Source organism: Meleagris gallopavo, chromosome 7 (genome assembly GCF_000146605.3).
Source record: "Meleagris gallopavo isolate NT-WF06-2002-E0010 breed Aviagen turkey brand Nicholas breeding stock chromosome 7, Turkey_5.1, whole genome shotgun sequence".
Taxonomy (NCBI): Eukaryota; Metazoa; Chordata; class Aves; order Galliformes; family Phasianidae; genus Meleagris; species Meleagris gallopavo.
Genome location: NC_015017.2, coordinates 24,499,513 through 24,519,818, shown reverse-complemented (window position 1 = coordinate 24,519,818; position 20,306 = coordinate 24,499,513). Strand labels below are relative to the sequence as shown.

The following is a 20,306-nucleotide window of genomic DNA, read 5'->3' as shown; positions in this document are numbered from 1 at the left end:
GGGGGGGAGGAGGAAGGAAAGGAAAATAAAATAAGGAAATAGGAAAAGGAAGCTGCAGAAGTGAGATGGACCAGGGCTGCTTTCCCAGCAGTGCTGAGCAATTGATCCCACCACGTGTGCGATACTGCAGGGCAGGGCCCTGTGGGGGTCCCAGCACTTGCAGTGTGTGGGGCTGTGCTCACACAGTGTTTGTGGCTGTGGGGTGAGTGAATAGCAGTGAACAACCTTGAGCAGGTTGGGACCTCCCGTGTGCACCAGTGTTCTGCTGCCTTATTTCCTTTGTATTCCTGTCTCACTCAGGGCCCTGCCGTCAGGTGGGTCTTTTTTCACAGGCTGCTTGGTGTCTTTAGTAGAAGCTTCAGGAGGAGCGATATCATTTGACTCCTGAATTAGAAAGGGTTCTGTCATTCTGATTACCATGGCTGTGTGCTTGCCTTTCACTGTTGTAGTTTATGCCCTGCCTGCTTGCCTCAGTTGCTCTATAGGCTAAAGGAATGTGTCCATCCAGTGTGTAATGCATCCATCCAGGTGTGTAAGTAGCTGTAGAATTAAATAATGGAAGAGGGGGTGACGTTAGGAAAACACTGCCTGCATGTGGATCTGGAGTCCTCTAACTCTGAGAAAAAGGAAGGAAAGCCTCAGCTGTGTGACCATAGGTATCTAGGAGGGCAGTGGTTCCTACTGGGTCAACTCCAGGAATGAAACCTCCAGAGAAGTGCTTGTGCCAGCTTTTCCCTTTTGGTAGGGTCATAGAATCATTAAGGTTGGAAATGACCTCTAAGATCATTGACACCAACCATCAACCCATGCCTACTGACCACGTCCCTGAATGCCACATCTCCACGGTTCTGGAACATCTCCAGGGGCAGTGATTCCACCACCTTGCTGGGCAGCATGTGCCACTGCTGTTCCATTCTTTCTGAGAAGAAATAGTTCCTAATATGCAACCCGAACCTCCCCTGGTTCAACTTAAGGTCGTTATCTCTTGTCTTTTATCAGGAAGAAGAGGCTGACTCCCACCTCACCATAACCTTTCCTTTACCATCCTTGCACTGCACTGGAGGAGAGGGAGGTAGCAGGGCCCTCTGTCAGGCACAGAATGTAGAGGCAGAACTCTAGACTGCAGAACAGTGCAGTGGAGGGGAAAGTGATAAGTGCTGTGCAACTGTTAGTGGTGCTGGGAAGTGCTCTGGATGTCTCATATCATAACAGTGCGGGAGAATGGAATAGAATGAGCAGGTGCCAGATTTAAAGCCAAGTGAAAGGAAATACTTCTCCCAGACAGCACATAAGGAAGCAGTGAAGCTAGTGCTGCAGGATGCTGGGGTTGCCAGGAGCAGGAGAGGACTGAGCAAAGCCCACCAAGGGCTGTTAAGTGTTAGAGTTGAGAGAGTATTGTGGTGGTGTTGCGTTCTGTGGTTCAGCGTCAGCCGTTGGTTAACAGCCTCACGCTTCTGCAGGCTGAGAAACAGCAGCAGTGCCTTCTGTCTGTCCTTCCACAGGAAGTGCAATAAGACCATGAACCCACAGCAGGGGATTGGGCACTGCAGGAGCTTGACAGAGGAGAAGAGCTGATGTGCTGGGCTCAGACTCACCAGCCGCAGGGCAGAGGCAGTGTAAAGCACACGATGAACATTCCACGTGGTGCCAGAGGTGAGGGCCATGTGCAGGAGCTGTTCCACGAGGAGGCCCAGCAGGTATGTGGGAGCCAGCTCCCCTTGAAACCCAGCTGCACGTCCCCCGAGGTTTCAGCTGTTGGCTTCAGCAGCTCTGAACTTTGCATGTGTTCTCTATCTCCTCTAGAAACTCAGTGTTCTCATCCCTAATCTATTGGCTTTGTGTGATGACAGAGCTATTTGAACCTATTTTTCCAGCCCCAGTCTATCCAACCTAGTTTGTCTTCTACTCCAAGAGACCCTGCAGTGAGCCTGCTCTTTTTGATGGGGTTTTCAAAGCTCATCCGGCTCCAATCCCATGCCATGGGCTAGTTGCCACCTACTAGGTCAGATTGCCCAAAGTCCCATCCAACTTGGCTTCCCAAAACACAGCGCTTCCAAAGTTGGAGCTAAGTCATATCTTTGCATTCGTTGGTGGCAAGCCATGTGGCTATAATAGTCATTGACCTTCACACCACTTCTGCAGCCTGCCTGTAGAGTATAAGGGATGAAACTGAAGGCTTTGCTTTCCTGCAGGGATCCCAAACACAGAGCAGGCCCTGGTGGAAGATCCAGCTGTTTGTGTGGGAGCCAGTGCTTTTTGGGACGTGGGATGGCGTCTTCACCTCCTGCATGATCAACATTTTTGGAGTGGTTCTTTTCCTGAGGACGGGATGGCTTGTGGTGAGTGAGGGCTGATTCGGTTGAACATGAGAATGGGAATAGGTCCTTTTCTCCTCACCTCTCTTCTCCATCAGAACCTGAGTGTTCTTGGTTTTGTGATGCTCATAGGCGATGAATTGGTGAAGTCCTCTGGTATTTCTTAGCTTTTTAGAAGGTTCCACAAAAATGGAAGGTGGTATTTTTAAGTGTTCCTGTTTTAGCTTTCAGAAAAAGAAAGCAGCACCACAACCACCAGCCTAGACAGTAAACAGGGACATCCTGATGTTGCACTGTTGAGGCAGAAGAATTGCTTTTCAGGCAAAGCACATTACTGTAGGTAGAGCTAATTTAACATCTTCCCTGTACCACCAGAGCAGATCTCTTCCAAACATAACTGCATTACTTGGGATCCATAGTGTGTCTCAGATGGGCAGTCCTCAGCCAGGTGGGAGTGTCCTCGCTGCCCAAGGGGCTCCTATGTATGAACCCAATGACTTGTGCAGGGTTGGAGCCTGCCTCTTCTCTCTTGCACTGCAGTGCAGGTCTATACCTGCTGCAATTTGTTGTGCTGTCCCTTAGAATTTCCCCACAGTAAAAGGAGGGCATCTCCAGGGAATAGTGGAATTTGAGCTTCAGGCTCAGTCTGCATCGCAAGTGCAAGTTTGTGTCACAGGCACAGTGGACATTTCCCAAAAGGAAACTTGCACTCTATATTGAACTTTGCTTCACTGAAGGCATCAAAAGGGAATATTGGGACCCACAGGGCTACAGAATCAGGTGAATCCATAGGGCAGCTGAGATGCAGTGGGGCTGTTCCCTCGCTGACAGCAGGGTGCAAACGCCAACACTGCATTCCACTGATCCTTGGTGGGTCAGTACATGAGTGCTGTGCTCTTCGCCTCACCTCTTCCAGCTGAAACATGGCTCGTGCTTTTTGGTGGGAACTGCAGCCTGAAGAAGCTGGGATGATTCTCCTAGCTTCACTTTTCTTGATTTGATTTCCTCCATGTGTCCTCTGAAAGCAAATTACTGCTGGAACGAGCACAGTTAAAAATAAAGTAAATAAAAGCTGGAACAGCTGGAGGACAGCGTGAAAGGGAAGGGAGGAGAAGTCAAGGCTGGCAGAGCACACGTGGCAGAGGTCGCACATACATGGATCCATTTGTCAGGCTTTTGCTGTAGATTTTCACAGCTGGAGTTGGTAACACCTGCAGTTGCAGGGGACCTCAGTCTTCCACATGTGTTCAGTAACTGCTGCACCACTGTGCTGCCCACTTACACTCCATCCTTCCAGCATGCATGCATAAATAATCAGGACTTTTGCCTCCCAGTTCTGCCTTCCTCCCACTGGTGTTCTGTAGGAAGGAGGTAGGTCTCTTCTGGCCCTGATGTTAAAGCTTTATTCTGCCTAAAGCCCCACGTTGCCCATTAACCAGCTGCTGCGCTTGCCTGGTGCCTCCTCCAGGATCTGGAAAAGCCCAAGGCCATGTGTATGTTTGCATGTGTGTACTTTTTTTTTCTTATTAACTGAAGCGTGTCGTATTTATTAACCCTTTTAACCTTAGGGTAAGCTATGGAGGAAAAGGAACAATTGTCCTTTTAAAGGAGTGTCGGGTTGTATTGGGCTGTGGGGCTGACCCTGCCAGCAGCTGCATTTGTAACAAATCTTGGCTCTGTTCCCCACTGACCAGATAAAGTCCTGTCAAAGGCCGCGGGATGCTGAACCAAAATAGGATTTTATGATGATAGTAACATCCTGGATATGTTTCTGTTGTTTTGCAAAAAGCAGGAAAAAAAATAAAAGAGATCTGGGATTTCAACCAACCCCAAGGATGAGAAGCAGTGCTGGTAATAAACAAACCCATATCAAGGCTAGCATGACCTCAGAAACAACTGGAGTGGGAGGAGAGGGAGCAAGGATACAGATGAGCTATGGGACAGGGCCTGAAACACAAGTCGAGGCAGAGGAAGTGAGGCCAGACGTGAACTGGGCTTCTGATGGCAGTTGCTGGGAGAGGCTTCTGATGATGCAGTTGGGCTGGCAGTGTGCTGGACTAAGCAATTTGTCAGCAGGGGAAGGTGGGCTGGAGCACGGTGCCGAACTTTTGGAAAATAAATTAGAGCTGTGAGAGAGAGGTTTGGAAGGTCCTGAGTGCAGAAGAGGCGCTTGAATTTGCATGGAGGAACCAAGTGCCGCCTTCTCGGCTCTGTGGAAGGCATGCTTTCACTGCACATAGGAAATGCAGCCACAAATGGAGTGCCTCAAGCAGCATACCCTGCACTGCAGGCAGGCTTTGGTGTTCACCCCACATCTTTGCCTGCAGCCGCTCCTCCCTGGCGCTTCCTCTGCCCAGAGCAGGAAGGAAGTTTTTATCAGCAGGACAAAATCCTCCACACAAAATGCGTATGAGGAAATTGAGTGTGAGAGCCACCTGCTACTTTGCATACATCAAGCAGATAAAGCCCCGCGTGTAGTGGCCTATGAGCGCATTATTTATCTTCCAGGCAGTGTTTCCCCGGAGGCTTTGTTCTTTGTTATCGTTTGGGAGGAATACAGCTTTTAAAGGTAAACGTTGTGATAAATTAAAATTCCGGTGTGATGATTTTAATAAATCAGTTGTCACAAATCCCAAACGTTTGGTTTTGATACTACTTTTTTGTTCTGAAACTGTTCTGTTTGTTTGTTTTTGGTTAATATTTCATTCTCAAACATAATGAAACACGGCAATGGCAGCAACCCCCTCCTCATGGTCGTTGAGTCATTGTTTGGCATCATCCTTTCTCAGCCAGAAGCCGGAATCAGTGATTCATGCAGGAGCCCAGTGATGGAGCAGAGCCTTATCATGGAAAGGTCTGTCCAACCGCAGGATGAGGCTGCTCTCCTTCAAAAGGACATCAATAGGATCTGTGAATTTAGCAATCAGTTACATTAATTATATAATTAGGGTGTGTGTTGAGGTTTTGTTCTTCCTTTTTCATCTGTAACGACTCCATAACCATTGATCACAAGTAGAAGCGGCTGGGTCCTTTTTCTGTCTCAACCGATTTTCTTGTGTGAGTTGTTTTTTGTTATTGTTTTCTCGTTGCAGGGAAACACTGGTGTTGTGATGGGCATGTTTCTGGTGTCCTTTGTGGTCCTGGTTGCTCTGGTGACAGTCCTATCTGGAATTGGGGTCTGTGAGAAGTGCAGCATTGGAAGTGGAGGCGTCTACTCCATGATCTCTACTGTCCTTGGAGGTCAAGTCGGGGGGACCATTGGGCTCCTTTATATTTTTGGCCAGGTAATTAGAAACATGAGAAGATAATTAAAAAGAAAAATTAGAAACTTATCGGTCTTTCTAAATGCATCCGTAAGAGCAGGCCAAATGGCACTTGGCATGGTTAAAATGGCAGAGGAGTTGGTTTTCGTGCAGAACGTCCCTTCCATTCCCAAAGTACCCTTGGTGCCAAGACATGCCTTGCCCTTAAGGAGACATAAATCCAATGGAAAGGCAGCGGCCAGGGTGGCCACCTAAAGCAAAGAGCCCTCTGGGCTGCCATGTTGGCCTTTATGTGCTCACTATGCCCTTGGGGATGTGGGGATACATGTGGACTGGGCTAGCCTTGATTGTTTCTCCAAATGGGGCAGAAGTGGAGCTGGTGTATGATGGGAGCTGGGCAGAGGTAAGGTGGTGTTTTGATAGTCACGACTTCTGTGTTTTTTGAATGGCCCTGAGGAGCCATGGAGGCAGAGCACTGAAATGCATGTGTAGTAAACATAAAGAGTGGAAAATAATCTCTTAAATCTGTGGTAAATTAACCCCCTCCCCCTGTAAAGATGTTATGAACAGTCTGAAGTGTGATGAGCAGGGAAGAATTTTTATTGAAGTTTGTTTTAAAATGACTGACTTGCAGCAATCTCTGAAAACCCTTAAAAAACACAAACAAAAAAAAATCCCCTCTTCTTCTTTCACTTCAGATTAAAAGCAAGTGTCCGTAAAATACAAATTGAATGCAGTTATAAGCCAAGATATGGAAATGGGCCACACATGAGAATCCTTCCTGTAATATTTTCCACTCCTGCTCTCTGAGTGGACCCTGTCTGGGAAAGCAATCAGGTTGCAGCCTCTCCCAGGGGTTGTAAAACCTGGCCTCTGGCAGCCCCCATCCTGTAGTGAGGCATCCAGCACGCATGGGGGCTGCGGGGTGGGAATTGGCAGCTTGAGGAGAAATGCTTTGCGTGCTCCCGAAAGCTGATGTGTTTCCCTTCTCTCTGGCTGTGCTCAGCAGACTTTTTCTGCCTTTTTCTGCAAGAGCTGTGAGCTGCATCTCTGCTGCAAGCTGCACACAGAGAGCTGTAACTGGTCAGAAGTGGTGCAGGAACTGGGTACATGATTCTGCTGCCTTTGGTAATGAGAGATTGCTCTGCATGCTGCAGAGATGGGCTGGAACCCAGAGTGGGGTCCTCTTGTGATGCACTGGAGGAAATGCTTAATCACAGGATTGTAAAGATTGGAGAAAACCACTAAGATCATCAAGTTCAACCTCAAACCATCCCCCACCATGCCCGCTAACCATGTCCCTCAGTACCACATCTCCACAGTTCTTGAACACCTCCAGGGACGGTAACTCCACCCCCATCCTGGGCAGCCCATTCCAGTGCATCTCCACTGTTTCTGAGAAGAAATTTTTCCTAACGTTAACCCCTAATCTCCCCTAATCAGGTCTGGCACGCCTATATCAGCTCCTCCAGAGATCAGCATGTGCTTGGTCATGGCAGCTTGGGCTGCAGGGCTGCGGTTTGGTGCTCTTCTCAGCAGTCTCCTTTTCTGGAGTGGCTCACAGTAAGAACTGTTCGAAGAAAGAAAGGTTTTGTAGCTCTAAAATAGCTTTCTGCTGAAAGCAAAGGTAAAGGTAGCACTTGTCTGGTTGTTACAAATCATTTGTGTTCTTCACCCAGCAAAGTGTATGTCTTGCAAAGGCTCTTAAGGAACTGATTTCTACAAGCATTCAGCCGGGACATTCTGTTCTGATTTCAAGATAGGTAGTTTAAGGCCCAAGAAAGAACCCCTTGTTGTAGGGCCACCGGGGTGGTGGCTTGTAACTGTGCAAAGTGGAGTGGGGACTTCACAGACACCTGACCCCTGATCTGGAGATGTCATGTTTTATTGAAGGGTAGGCTTCAAGGATGTTTGAGGTGTTGAAGCTCTCTCCCGCTCTGCTCCTTTCTGAGTGTCCTCCTAACAACCCTTACTGGTGCTGATCTGCAGCTGCTTACCCTGACTTGGTTTGCCAGCTATGCTGTGTGCTGAGAGGGAATGTTGCTAAAATGCCCGTCCTGGAAACTTCTGGAATTGGGATTGGTGCCCCACAGGGTGATCTGAGGGCTGAACCTGCAGCTGTTTTCTTGTGCTGCGGATGTCCCATCGTATGGACTGCTGGCCACCCAGGAAGAGTAAGGGAAATAAACAGCTTTCCCAAGTGCTTGGGGAGCATGGACTGCACAATATGCGCTCCTCAAATGTGCAGGCTTCCTTCCAGGAACGAGCCAGGGAGCCAGTGAAGCATCAGGCTTTACATCCAAGCTAAATACGGAATTAAAAGTAAACCCTAGGAAGCAGGGAGGGGAGAAGCATGTAACTGCTCTTCAGGCAGGTGCTTGACTAGGAGCCTTTTTTTCAGAGAAACAGAAGAAGCTAAAAAGATTGACTCATCCTCTTCTTCCTTGGATAAACCAGAGTGGTTTCTCTTGGAATGTTAATTGGAGATACATTTTAAAGCAAGGGGAAAGTTGCTCGTTGCTACTGTGTTTACTCAGGCAGTACATACAGTGCCTTACCCGTACTGCCTTGACAGCGTCCTCTGTTGTGGCAGTAGAGTTCAGTACCTGTGGGCCAGAGTCACCTTAAACACTGCAGTGCTGCAACAGCAGGATGAGCCCTGCTACAGGCACTGCACCCACAGGATGCTCACAGACCTCTGTCCTTCAGTGTGTTGCAGGTGCCATGTACATCACTGGCTTTGCAGAGTCCATCGCGGATGTACTGAACCTCAGCAACATCTGGGCAGTGCGGGGCATTTCCCTGGCGGTGCTGCTGGGGCTGCTCGGGATCAACCTGGCAGGGGTGAAGTGGATCATCCGCCTCCAGCTCCTGCTGCTCTTCCTGCTGGCTGTCTCGACGCTGGACTTTGTCATCGGGTCCTTTTCACACCTCGATCCAGGTAAAGCTGACGGTCCTGAGCAGTGGGGAAATGGGTGTTGGTTCTTCTGGGGTTTTCTGTGTAGGCAACTTTGTGAAGGTACACATCCAGGCAGAGGTAGAGCTCAGGGCTATCAAATGTGGCAGCAGGACCTCTTAGAGCAGATTGCCCATGACCATTACAACTTTGTATGGAGGAGTTTTTTCTCTGGAAGCCTGGGGCATCCTCTAAGCCTTGGCAGTGTGATGCGCAGCTGACACTAGCTCTGGGCTGCCCAGCTGAGGAAGCACTGCTGAATTCCTTGCCCAGGGCAGAGGCTAGTGGTATGGAGAAGGAAGTTGCTGGAGTTTCGAAGAGTATCCTCTGTTACCTTTCCCCAGCCTGACAGCAGCCTGCTGTGGGGTCCCCATCATGAGGCAGGCAGTGGGGGCAGCTGGGCATGGGCAAGGCAAAGGGATGGAGTTCCCTGAGAACCCTTCCCTTCTCTGTGTCCTCATCCCTAGAGATGCTGGTTGGGAGCCCACCGCAGACTATAAGGAGCTCATGAGCATTGCAGCCAGCCCTGCAGCAGTCACGAAGTGTAATTAGCTGAGTAAACAGAAGGTGTCATCTTTTTCTTGAGTTCTGCTGCATCAAAAAGCATCATAAGGGGGGAAAATTCAAGAAACCCGCTAAAGCAGCTCATGGAAAGGCATCTGCATTTCATATTTAGCATGTGCTCAGTATGGAATAGTTGGCATGTCTTGAAGGGAAAGCAGCTAGCCTGCTCCAAGCAGCTGCTGTGTGTAGAAGTCCTTTTCTAAAGGAAACCATGAGGGTTTGCATTCCCTTCATGCTCAAGGGTGACCTTTGTATAGACCCAGAGACTTATAAGGAAGGAGAATGAGGGTTTTTTGTTAGCTTTTGTGTTTGTTTTGTTTGTTTGTTTGTTTGTTTTTTGTTTGTTTGTTTGTTTTTAATTCAGCTTCTGTTTAAGAGGACGGTCTGAGCTTGGGCTGGGTGCTGCATTTCCCCAGCAGGCCTCTGAGTGGTGCGTCAGCACCAACAGTGAGCATGGCCTCTGTGAGCCTGCGCCTCTCCTGTGCACCAGTTAGCAGAGCGCCTTCCCACCCATGCTGGGAGGGGTGTGAGCAGGTCAGGAAAGATGCTGGAGATGTGTGCCGCCACCAAGCACTGTCTGCTTGGGTTTAAGTAACCTCCATGAGTGTGCCTATCCATCCCAAGGGCCTGGCGCCCAAGCCCATGTGTGGTTGCGCTGGGTGGGGGCCCCTCACTCATCCCCCCCCCATTCCTCAACCTCACACCCAGGCGTGTACAACACGGGATGTGGGCCAAGCTCTCACTCCCTTCCTGTGGTTAGCCTTTATTTTTAGTCGGAGGACAGGCCCTATTTAGACAAAAGGGGTTCTCAGCAGGACTTCCCGCTGCTTTCTCCTTTCCCTCTCCACAGCTTGTCCTGCTGTGGGGAGCACTCGGGGCTGTGGTCCCTTCTCCAGATGTGGCCCTCCCTGTGGAGGCTGCAGGGTTCGACCTCGGAGTAGATCCAGGATTCCCGAGAGGTACTACACGGAGGAGAAGCTGTAAAGAGCAAAGGCAGGAAAAGTGTTTGTGTATTTAGGCACATGGGAAAACAAACAAGGAAACAAAAAGAAATTTGAGAATCGCTGGCATTCAGAAGCAGACTTGCCTTGCCCAGGCACCACCAGGCTGCAGCATCCCTCCTGCTTAGTCCCAAACATTGGCATGGTCTCAAGACCCAGAGCTTCCTTTGGGGGCCATGGAATTCTAAATTTCCCCATTGGACCCAGCCAGTGCTTCGTCAGTGATGGCCGTGGTCCCAGGTTACTGTCAGGCATAGATGGTAAGGATGGGGTAGGTGCTAAGGAGAGGGACTCCCATGCCATCTTTCTGCCAGGCTCTGAACCAACCCAAGCTCAGTGTCACCTCCAGAAATGGTCACCCCCATGTAGCCCCAACCCCCCGTGTCTTCTCATGGCTTTCTCTTCTTGCCAAGCTAACGCAGGTAAATTGAGAGCAGACAGATGGGACCTTGTGTCCATTATGCTGCTGAATAACATGTTGCAGGCAGAAGAGCAGTGCTGGGGTTTCTTGGCTTGCATAAATGCTGTAGATCTGTGCTTCAAAACCAGTCTGCGTTACTTTGTGGGGGGGAGCAGTGAACATAAAAGAGAGGATGCTGTCTGTCCGCAACCAACTCCTCAGAACATCGTGTGAAACTTTTTGGCCTCTTCACGTACTGAGCGTTAGAGTCATGGAAAAAGAAGATAAGACTGCTGTTAGTGCCCGCACTTTTATTTTCCTAGCATATCTCTGCTAATTTTTGTGTAGGGTGACTCCCAAATACTCCCTTCAATTAGGCGCCTGCTTTCCTGTTTTGGCAGTTGCTCACAGGTACCCTTCTACAACCCAGTGGCTCTGTGGGAGCAAATGGGGAGGGGTGGGGTTATTTGGGGGGAGATCTGGTGTTAATTGGGTTGTGCTTTGTTCTGGTGGTGAGATGAAAGGAGTTGCAATGCAAGCAAAAGAGCCCCCAACAACAGCCTCTTTAATGTTCTTAGAAGAGGGAAAAAATTAAAAATACGGATTCTGTTGGCAGGGTGTTAGATAATAGGAGGGTGGGGGTCTGGCTGAGTGATCAAGGCCTGAGGATTGCTTGGGCTGGGGCTCCCCTCCTGCAGCTAGTTCAGGAGCCGAACCTCTCTCCTGGTGGAGCCCAGGCCGTCCCTCATCATGCCGGGGCTGCTGGGAGTCTTTGGAGCACTCTGAGGCCCTGAGCATAACCCCTGCTTGCATCCAAACCCCTGCTTGCATCCAAACCCCTGCTTGCATCCAAACCCCTGCAGCCCCTGGGCGTGCTGCTGCCAGAGTGCTGCTGGTTGGGATTATTCTTCACACAAACCACATCCTTCGTGTCACCCACTTCTGTTGTAGTCTTTTGACAGTATTCTCACGGAGCTCAGAAAAACGTTTATCCTCACTTCTTCCTCTAAGAATGAGACTTGTGAAGGATTTCTCCTCATTGGGTGTCCCATGGCTGCCTGGGAGAGCTGAGCTCTTCTGCCAGGGGAGGGGACCAAAGGGGACATTTGCATGGGGCTGCTCTAGCAGAAAGGGAACCTGCAGCTGTTAAAATGACGTGTTTGTAAACACATCAGTGCTGTAAAGATCCCTAAAGTGCTTTGGAGACTTTGATGGATTGAATCAATTAAATGTATTCACGTATATTTAACATGGAAATGATCAAAGCTTCCTAATCAGAGGCTTTTGCTTGGCCTGGGCTGTTGTCTATTGTATTTTTGGGCACGAGGGGTGTGCCCCAGTTTTCTAAGAGAGGGTGCAGGAAGGATGTGTGTGTCAGAAGATGATCTGCAGCTAATCCCAGAGGCTTTATCCAGGCTGATTGCTGACTTCCTGGTTTGAAACACATCTGGAAACTGGCATCATATTCCAAGTAGGAATCATGGAGTGAGTGGCAGCAGAAAATCCCACTTTGCTACTGAACAAGGTAGAGCTGGTGGTGAATAAAAGCAGGAGGCTGCTAATGCGATCTTTATTTATTAAAAAACACGCGATTGCTTTCCCCAGGTTTTTCCAATTATAGCACATTGAATTGGAGTGACATCACCTTTGAGTGGAGGCCAGCCTATTCAACAGTCTGGAGAAGAAATTTATTAACTGGTTACCTGCCAATTGTCTGGGCTAGGAGCTGCAGCACAGATGTGTTTTGAAAAGTGATAACATTGTTAGGGGGGCTTGTTTAGGTATGGACAGGAAAGCTACATCAGTCTCTCTGAAGTAGGTATTTAAGGCAATTTGGTTTTAAAAAAAAAAAAAAAAAAAGAGATGATAAAAAATGTAGCTTGACCTGACAGTTTTCTGCATGGTGTGTTTCCACCACGTCCCCAGCAGCCAGCAGTATCTCCCGCAGTGGTGGTGAGGAGGGGATGAGAGCTCAGGGATGAGAGCGGGATGCTGTCTTTTCTTTTCTTATGGATTTTCTTCAGAATCTACAGCCACCTGGATTGCCGTTCTCTTGCCCTGTCCCTCCTGTCTGGGCCTCAAACAGCCAGGCTGGAAAGCAGGTTATAAGGGGATTCAGTGTTCCAGTCGCAGCTATCCCAGGCTGTTCCCTGATTACTGCTGCCGAAGCTTTGGGTCTCCCAAGGACTTGAGAACCTGCTGATATCCTTTTTTTCTGTATTGAACCTCGCTGAACACCTGTGGTGCTCCCCTTGAGTTTTGTCCATACAGGAGCAAATATCATCCTTAGAGTGTGTAGTGTAGGGGACAGCCCTAATGTTGGTCGATACCCTACAGCATGCCACTGCACTCAGGGGCAGCGAGGCAGCACTCAGGCTGGGAGACAGGGCTGCCTCAGGTCCATCCCTGGAGCAGCAGAGGTTTTGCTTTTGTCTTATAGGTGTTAGTTTTTAACTCATTTAATAGCAGCAGTGGTAGGAATTAGGCTGTTGGTTCAGCGTGTGATAGTACTGGTGTGATAAACACTGCTGCTGTAGCCTCCTGCTGCAGGATAGGTGATAACCCTCATGATTTATCGAGGGGATTTTGTACATGGTTCGTTTAACCTTTACTTCCTTTGCCGTTTCCCTGCGAGGCACTGCTAAGCTAATCTCCACCAAGCTTGCAACTAAACCCTAAAACACCTCAGTGGCTTCATTGGTGGATGCTCTTGCTGCCCATGCTGCCTGTTGGCGGATCCTCAAACTGAGCAGGGAGATGGCTCGGCTGCAGCATGGTGTCCTGGGATTTGTCTCTTATTAGACGTTGCCTTCCCATGGGCTGTCTCCGATAAAATCTCTGGGTTCTATGTTTTTGTTTAATTATTTAATGCTATGGACCTCACAAGACGGTCTGGATGCATAACATCCCATAATCCCTCAACCTCTCCCCGTCCCCGTGTTTAAACTAGACAGCTTTATTTAATTGCATTCACTTTTTTGTGTGTGTGCCACTACATGATTCTTTTCAAATGATGGAGATTTTGTGCCTCCTTGTATTCCATCCCTGCAACGTTTAATTCCTGTCACAGTTCAGCTGTGCCCTGAATCAGCTTTCCTTATTAAGGGGTTTAACTTAAAAAGATGATTTCTGGATATTGGATTCTTTCTGCAGCCACTTCACTTCTAATTTGCATTCCTGTCCTGGGCTGCAGAGGAAACTTTGTGCAGGATATGGGTTCTTATCTACTGCTCATCGTCTTCCCTGCTGGCTTCTGTTAACAGTTCATGGCCTTCTTTGACCTTAGGTGAGAGATTTCAGCCCAGTTGTATGTGCAGGGACCTGCTGGTTCTCCTTGGTTTTCTTTTCTATCGAATTAAAAATGTGTTCACTGAAAAATGTGGGTTTAATAGGGAAAATGTATCCTTCCATTTAAACTGAATTCAGTGAATCGCTACAAATGACAACAAAAAATCCTTTAAGGTGACAGTGTCTTGCTCAGCCTCTCCAAAATCGAACACTATTTGATTCACAGTTCTGAAGCTAGGCTTTGAGCTGTAGCTGTGTGAATTCCATCAATACTGAAAACCTCCCCAAAATAAAATAAAAAAAAATCAAGCTATCACTTTGGGTACAGAATAATAATAAAAAAAATCAACAAATGGAATAGTTCTCTTTTAAATACCATTGTCATCTAGATAATATATCTGTAACTTGTGAGCATGAGATGCTCTCGTCATGAGTATAGCACAAGAGCGTGCAGATCACGGCAGGATCTAGTTGGTTTTGTTCCACTGTGGCCAACTGCCGGCTCTAGGAAAGTGAGGATTCATAGAATCATAGAATGGCTTGGGTTGGAAAGGACCTCAAACGCCATCTGATTCCAACCCCTCTGCCTTGGGCAGGGCTGCCAACCATTAAATCAGGCACTGGATTCAATTGACGTGGGTTGGGCTTTGGCCCTGGCAGCAGCCAGCGCAGCTCTGAGCTAGGAACGGTGTCACTCCAGCTAGCCCAGAGGATGTGTGTCATCGCCTCTGCAGCTCCGGTGCCGTTCGTTTTCCTCCAATTGTGCCTTGGCTCAGCCCAAATTCTGGTTTCTTCAAGCTGGGGTTTTTCATCTGAGAAGTTCTGCAGAGCCACCCACAACAGGGACTCTGGGTATGGCTTCCAAGAAATACCGCTCAAAATAAAGTATCCCATTTATGCAAAATATTTTCCTAGAATAAGGTGAAGCAAGGGGCGTTTTACTTCTTGTACTCCTTATAATGAGCAAAACCATTTCCTCTGGCAGGTTTGAATACTGCTGAACAAGCCAGGTAGCGGATACCACATCAAGACGTAAAATAGTCATGGAAGTATTTTATATGTTATGGCAAGACTGATGCTTAGCATTAAGTAATATAAAGCATAAGTGGACTTTGTAAATACCCACGTTAAAATCTTTTTCTTTTTCTTTTTTTTTTTCTTCCTAACCAAGATTTCAGATTTTCTACCTGCAGCAAATGTCTTTTGTTGGGTCTTTTTTTTGCCTTTTTGCAAAAAACAGTTCAAAACCACCAACCTGCGCAGCCAGCATAGATGCCAAATGATGTGCCAGCTCCTCCCACAGGCTTATGTCGTTGGTTTTCCATGTCTCTGTGCTCCAGGAGCCAGCTGGAGGTGAAGCAGGTGGGTGCTGGTCCATGGGGCACTGCAGCAGGAGTGGGGCAGGAAAGAGTGTTCCCTTCACAGGGCTCCTGCCTGGCTGCAGGAAGGGATGGTGACCCAAGGATGAACACTGCTCCATCAGCACAAACATCAGGGACTGATTTAAGCAGCTCCCTTTGTTTATTATGGCTTCTGTGCTATTTTGAGCTACTGGCTGGCACCCACTGTTGTAGACCTGTTGAACTCTGGGGGATGAAGATGCCCATGACCTGATAGCTCTTGTAGCCAGGATGTCCCAACGTTCCTGTGACATGAGCAGATGAGAGGTGGCACCCATGGGATGCATTTATTGCAGGTCACTCACTCTTGGACCCTTTTGGGGTCACAGGGCAGACAAAAAGGATGCAAATCCTGTGAGGGTGGTGAAACACTGGAACAGGTTGCCCATTGTGGTTGTGGAAGCCCCATCTCTGGAAGCATTCAAGGCCAGGTTGGATGGGGCTGTGATGGGGCTTCCCTCAACTTGGTCTAGAGGGAAATATTTCTGCTGATAGCAAGGGGTTGGAACTGGATAATCTCAAAGGTGCCTTCCAACTCAAACCCTTCTGTGGTTCAATGAAATACTTGGATTTACCATGCATACAAGGAACTGATATTCCCCGTGTGTGTTTTTGGCTAGTTTGCTTATATTGTGGGGTTTTACTTGTGTGTATGTGTTTTACAGAGTTGCCCCACTGCACTTCTTTGCTTTGGTGTGAGTTTCCAGTGCCTTGATCTGTGTTCCTCCATGACTGTCACAGCACATCGGCGTATTGCAGCATCCAGCAGTCAGCCTTTTTCAGAACACCACAGACAAGGCAGCAGGATGCTCTGCTGAATCCCCACACTTCCCTTTGCAAATGCTGTCATGCTGCATGCTCATTTGTCCACTCAACACAGAAATATTTTTGCTGATATATTGCAAAAAAAAAAAAAAAAGTAATAATAATATTTGGGCTGATTGATTGCTCTGCAGCAGCATTGCTGGCAGCCACGCTGCAAACGCCTGTCCCTGTGCTGAGGCAGAACCCAAACACCCTCTGATCTTCCCCAACAGGTGCAGCTGAGGTGGTTTTTGGGAGAGGGTTAAGGCTGGGATTGCTCAGGGCTGCCGCTGCAGGAAGCTGCATTGTGTGCTGGCTTTAAACAGGAGGTTTGGGAGATCAGCGCTGGATCAGAAAACAGGGACTTGGGAGGAACAAACACTCGCTGCTTCAGAAGGGCGGTGATTTCCTTTTGGGTAAACACGTCATTAATCTAAGGGAGCACATTCTTTTCCATCAAAAGATAAGGGATTCGGGTTGCATTTCTCAGGGCTTGGTCTTTTTAGATTGTTTTAACTGTGGCTTTCACTCCTTCAATTACGGACTTTATATAATCTCTCATTTTGGGTTTGCCGCGCTTATTATGGGTGCAGAGAAGGTCTTGGACAAGGGAACTCCTTTCCTCCTTCCTTTAAAAATGCTCTGATCCTTCTCCCCTCTGTTTTGCCAAGTTCTTGTTTTTTTCTTTCTATAAAATAAAATATTTCTACTTCTTGTTCCTTGCAACAGTGATGCATTTAAATGCACTTCTGCAGCTTGTCCTGACTTACAAAGCTGGCTCTCCAGGAAGCCAGAAGAGGAGCTGAACTCTGCTCTGCTCTTGTGCTCTTGCTCTGGCTGGGAAGATGCCAACTGTGGCACCCAGCTCCATTTTTGGACCTTGTTTTTTTTTCTTTTACTGGAGCTGTGCAATCACTTCAACCCAGGGGTTTTGTTCTGTGCTTCCTGGCATCGAACCCATTTTCACAACAGCAGCAGGGTGAAGGAAACTCATCTGGTGACAGATGTGTCAAGCTGGAATTTGGAGATGAAATTATGGTGTTGAGTCTATAATAGCTGTGTTTTTATCACGTATAATCATTGACCTGTGTGCATCCAAGAACTGCCTGCTCAAATCCCCCAGGTTTGGGGTGCTGGGGCTGAGATGGGGCTTTGGTGTGCTCTGGGACAAATGGATGTGATCATCATTGGACCAGCAGGTCAGGCTGTGGGGTTGACAAAGAAGAAGGTAAGTGAAATGTGATGCATTTGATTCCATGGGTATGTCAGTCCCCAGGTTCCAGTCAGGCCACCCATTTCTTCTCAACCCACCCACCTCCATTTTCCCCCCTGCAGCTCTTCCCCTTTATTTCTGTTCCTTCCCAGCCTTCCAGCTGAAGTACACACATCCAACAGTGAAGCAGAAGATGTCCTGAAAAAATGTGAAAGCATTTTTGTATCTGTACGAGTTCAGTAAAGGTTATGTTTGTTCTCAGAACCTGCCAGCACAGCTCTGCCTGTCAATGCTTTGCATTCCTGGCTCTCCAGACCCCCATCTCCTCAGCTGTGCTGGTGGAAATCTGCTCCTGCGTTGCACAGCCTTGAGTTCCAGCTCACAGTGAGTTGAACTTCCCTTGGTGTGGGAAGCTGCTGTTCATGAGATTGGTAGCGGGTTTGAGTGACTTTGGTGGCTGCCAGACCATCCAAAGACAGATTTCTTCCACGGATGGGGTAAGGATAGTGTTGCAAGGGCTTCAGGAGAGAATTTCAGTCCTCTGCTGTACAGCACTTGGGTGTACAGACCTGCATAGAAATGAATTTGGTTTAGGCCATTCAACCTGATTGATCACAAATTTTGAGAGCTCCAAAGTGACATGGCTTGTCCCCAGCCCATAAATCCGGCTCTTGTACCTTATCCTTGGCTAAGAGTTTGAAGAGAGAATATACAATTGCATCAAGAAAGAGTGAAGTTTTATCTGTGGGACTGGGCTGTAGAAACTGTGTCTGCCTCCTCCATGCTGATGTCCCCAGGTACCTTCAGTGCCCACGCTGGGACCCCACACTGGGAGGGATCTTGGTGGTGGCCAGTGGGAATGGCTGGATCTTGGAGCTTGTGACAGAAGAAGAGGGAAAGCGAGAGAGAGGAGGTAATTATGCCAAAGCTCTGTAATTACTTTTTGGCTCTCCACATGGCATATCACACAAGATCTTGGAAATGCTGGGTTCGGAGCTGGGCAGCATGCTGCAAGACAAACACTTCCAGCTGTTCCTCTGCGAGCACATCTCAGTAAGTGCCTCTCTGTGGCTTTTCAGGCAGGAATGTGCGGACCTACTTATTTAGGAAAAGAAAAAAATCCCAGCACTTCAAGCCTTCAGTATCCACCTTCATAATTAAAGTCTCTAATCACAAGCAGAGCGCAGTACTTGACAGCCTTCGGGGAGCTGTCTTAAGGTAGTTTTCCATTTTGCATTATTTCACTCCATGCTCAGGCCTGCCTCCAGGCCAGGGTTTACTTAACCTTAAGTTTGTGAACAGGCTTATTGAATTTGGCCAGGACTTGACTAATCTGTAATGAGCTCCAGGTTGTCTGTGTGCATTCGTGTAATGAGCTGACCCCACACTGCCACCACCACATCCCACTCCTTCTCTGGCCTTTTGAGTTGTGCCCTGAAGGAAAGCCTGCTCAGACACTTTCATCCCCATTGCTGGGGAGGGAAAAAGCAGCAAGAAGTAAGCCCAAAGCACAGCTCGGATGGAGGGAGGAGGCCACTGCCTCTGCCTGGGGTCTCCATGGGAATTCCCCAGTTGGCTTTGTAGTGCTTGGGGGTGAGGATGCTCATCCTGGAGCCTCTTCCGCCTAATATGCTCTAGGTGTTGTTTTGTTGTTTGCTATTTCATTTTAATAAGGGCAACTGAAAGGATGTTAGGTGAGGTCTTTGCAACAAATAAAGCTTGCCAGAAATGGGTAACTTAGTGAATATACTCTTTTAAATTCAAAGAATGTGCTTAGATTCGCACTGAGTTTACTGGAACGAGTTATATCTATGAAGATTTTTCTCCAAACACACAAGAAAAAAGATCAGAAAATGATGAAACATTTCACAGAGACATTTAAATGAAACACTGTGCCTTGGAAATGTTAAAATGTTTCATCTAGATTCAAAATCCCATTTCTTTTTCCCTACAGTGACATTTTTCATTTGAAATAGACTCGAAATCTTCTTTAAAAAAAAAAAAAAAAGTAAGGGAAAGTAAATCAAAAATTAGAATCCCAAAATGAGAATAAATCTTTTGAGGTTGAGCAAAATAGTTTGCCTTGAACCTAAAGCTTTTTAGTGTTTTAATTTATCAAATGTCATAGAAATAATTCAGATATTGGTTTAAGTCAATTTTTCCCCCTTTTCTTATTTACTTCAGCTCAGCCACTTGAGAAATCCATTATTTGCCTTCTTCTTATTGAGTATCTAATGATGTAAACAAATTACTACTACTTTTTATTGTTCTTTTCCCATAAGGCTTACACAGCGCAGGGAAGGAATTGGCTTCTTTGCCTTGTAGCATGACACAGGGAAGATTGTTGATTCCCACTTCAACTCCAGCCCACTGCAGGCCAGCAGGAATCAGGCTCATTAAGGGCATGATTTAGAGGCTGTGGGGTCACATAAATTAACGGAGAGCAGAAATTTTGTCGTGAGTGATACAGGAGGAGGGAGGAGTATGGCTTGGATCTCACATGCCCAGCAGTTAGCTAAAGGGAAGAGATCCTCTTGCAAAAATTAAAAACCGATTATGCCTTGTTGGGAAATCAGAGAGCCAAATATAGACCCTATCGCATTTCCTTCCCTCCTCCTTCCGAAGTGCGGCCTTTTGAAGTGCACTTTAAATGGGATGTGGATAATTGACTCCATGAACACCCGAGTGAGTGCTCTGTTGATTTAACCAATTGGTCTCAGTTGCTGATTCCTGTTTTGTTTTGGATGATTTTCAGCTCAATTGCCCCATCAGCTACAATTAGGACTGTTGATATGACTGACAAAGGGTGGTCAGGCTTTCCACAGTGGTGGGCACGATGACAGCCAGGAGATGTTCACAGCATGGTGTGCTCAGCTCGGAGGTTGTGTGTGGGGAGTTGACTTAAATTGATGGTCGTTGCCCAGCGTGGTGTAAAACTGATCAAAAGGGACCTGGGTTCTGTTTTACAGGAGAGTGACTGACTGAAAAATGAGGCTGGTGTAAGAAGTAACATTTGGATGAACTTTAATAGAGATAGAAAGCTCCTGATCCTGTATAAAGGGGAAATTTTGAATTGCTGGGCTTCCTTTGTCCCACCAAAGC

At 47.6% G+C, this 20,306-nt stretch overlaps 1 protein-coding gene across 2 annotated transcripts in view; it reads left to right on the top strand.

Annotated features, from left to right (window-relative positions):
* Window positions 1–1,479: 1,479 nt before the first annotated feature.
* Window positions 1,480–20,306, top strand: part of SLC12A8 (solute carrier family 12 member 8) — a 41,807-nt gene continuing 22,980 nt past the window's right edge. For both annotated transcript variants that reach the window (XM_010713871.3, XM_010713870.3), the window contains exons 1-4: window positions 1,480–1,697; window positions 2,193–2,339; window positions 5,408–5,599; window positions 8,288–8,519. In XM_010713871.3, the coding sequence (XP_010712173.1) occupies window positions 1,575–1,697; window positions 2,193–2,339; window positions 5,408–5,599; window positions 8,288–8,519 (694 nt within the window). In that variant the 5' untranslated portion in view covers window positions 1,480–1,574. The remainder of the gene's footprint in view (window positions 1,698–2,192; window positions 2,340–5,407; window positions 5,600–8,287; window positions 8,520–20,306) is intronic.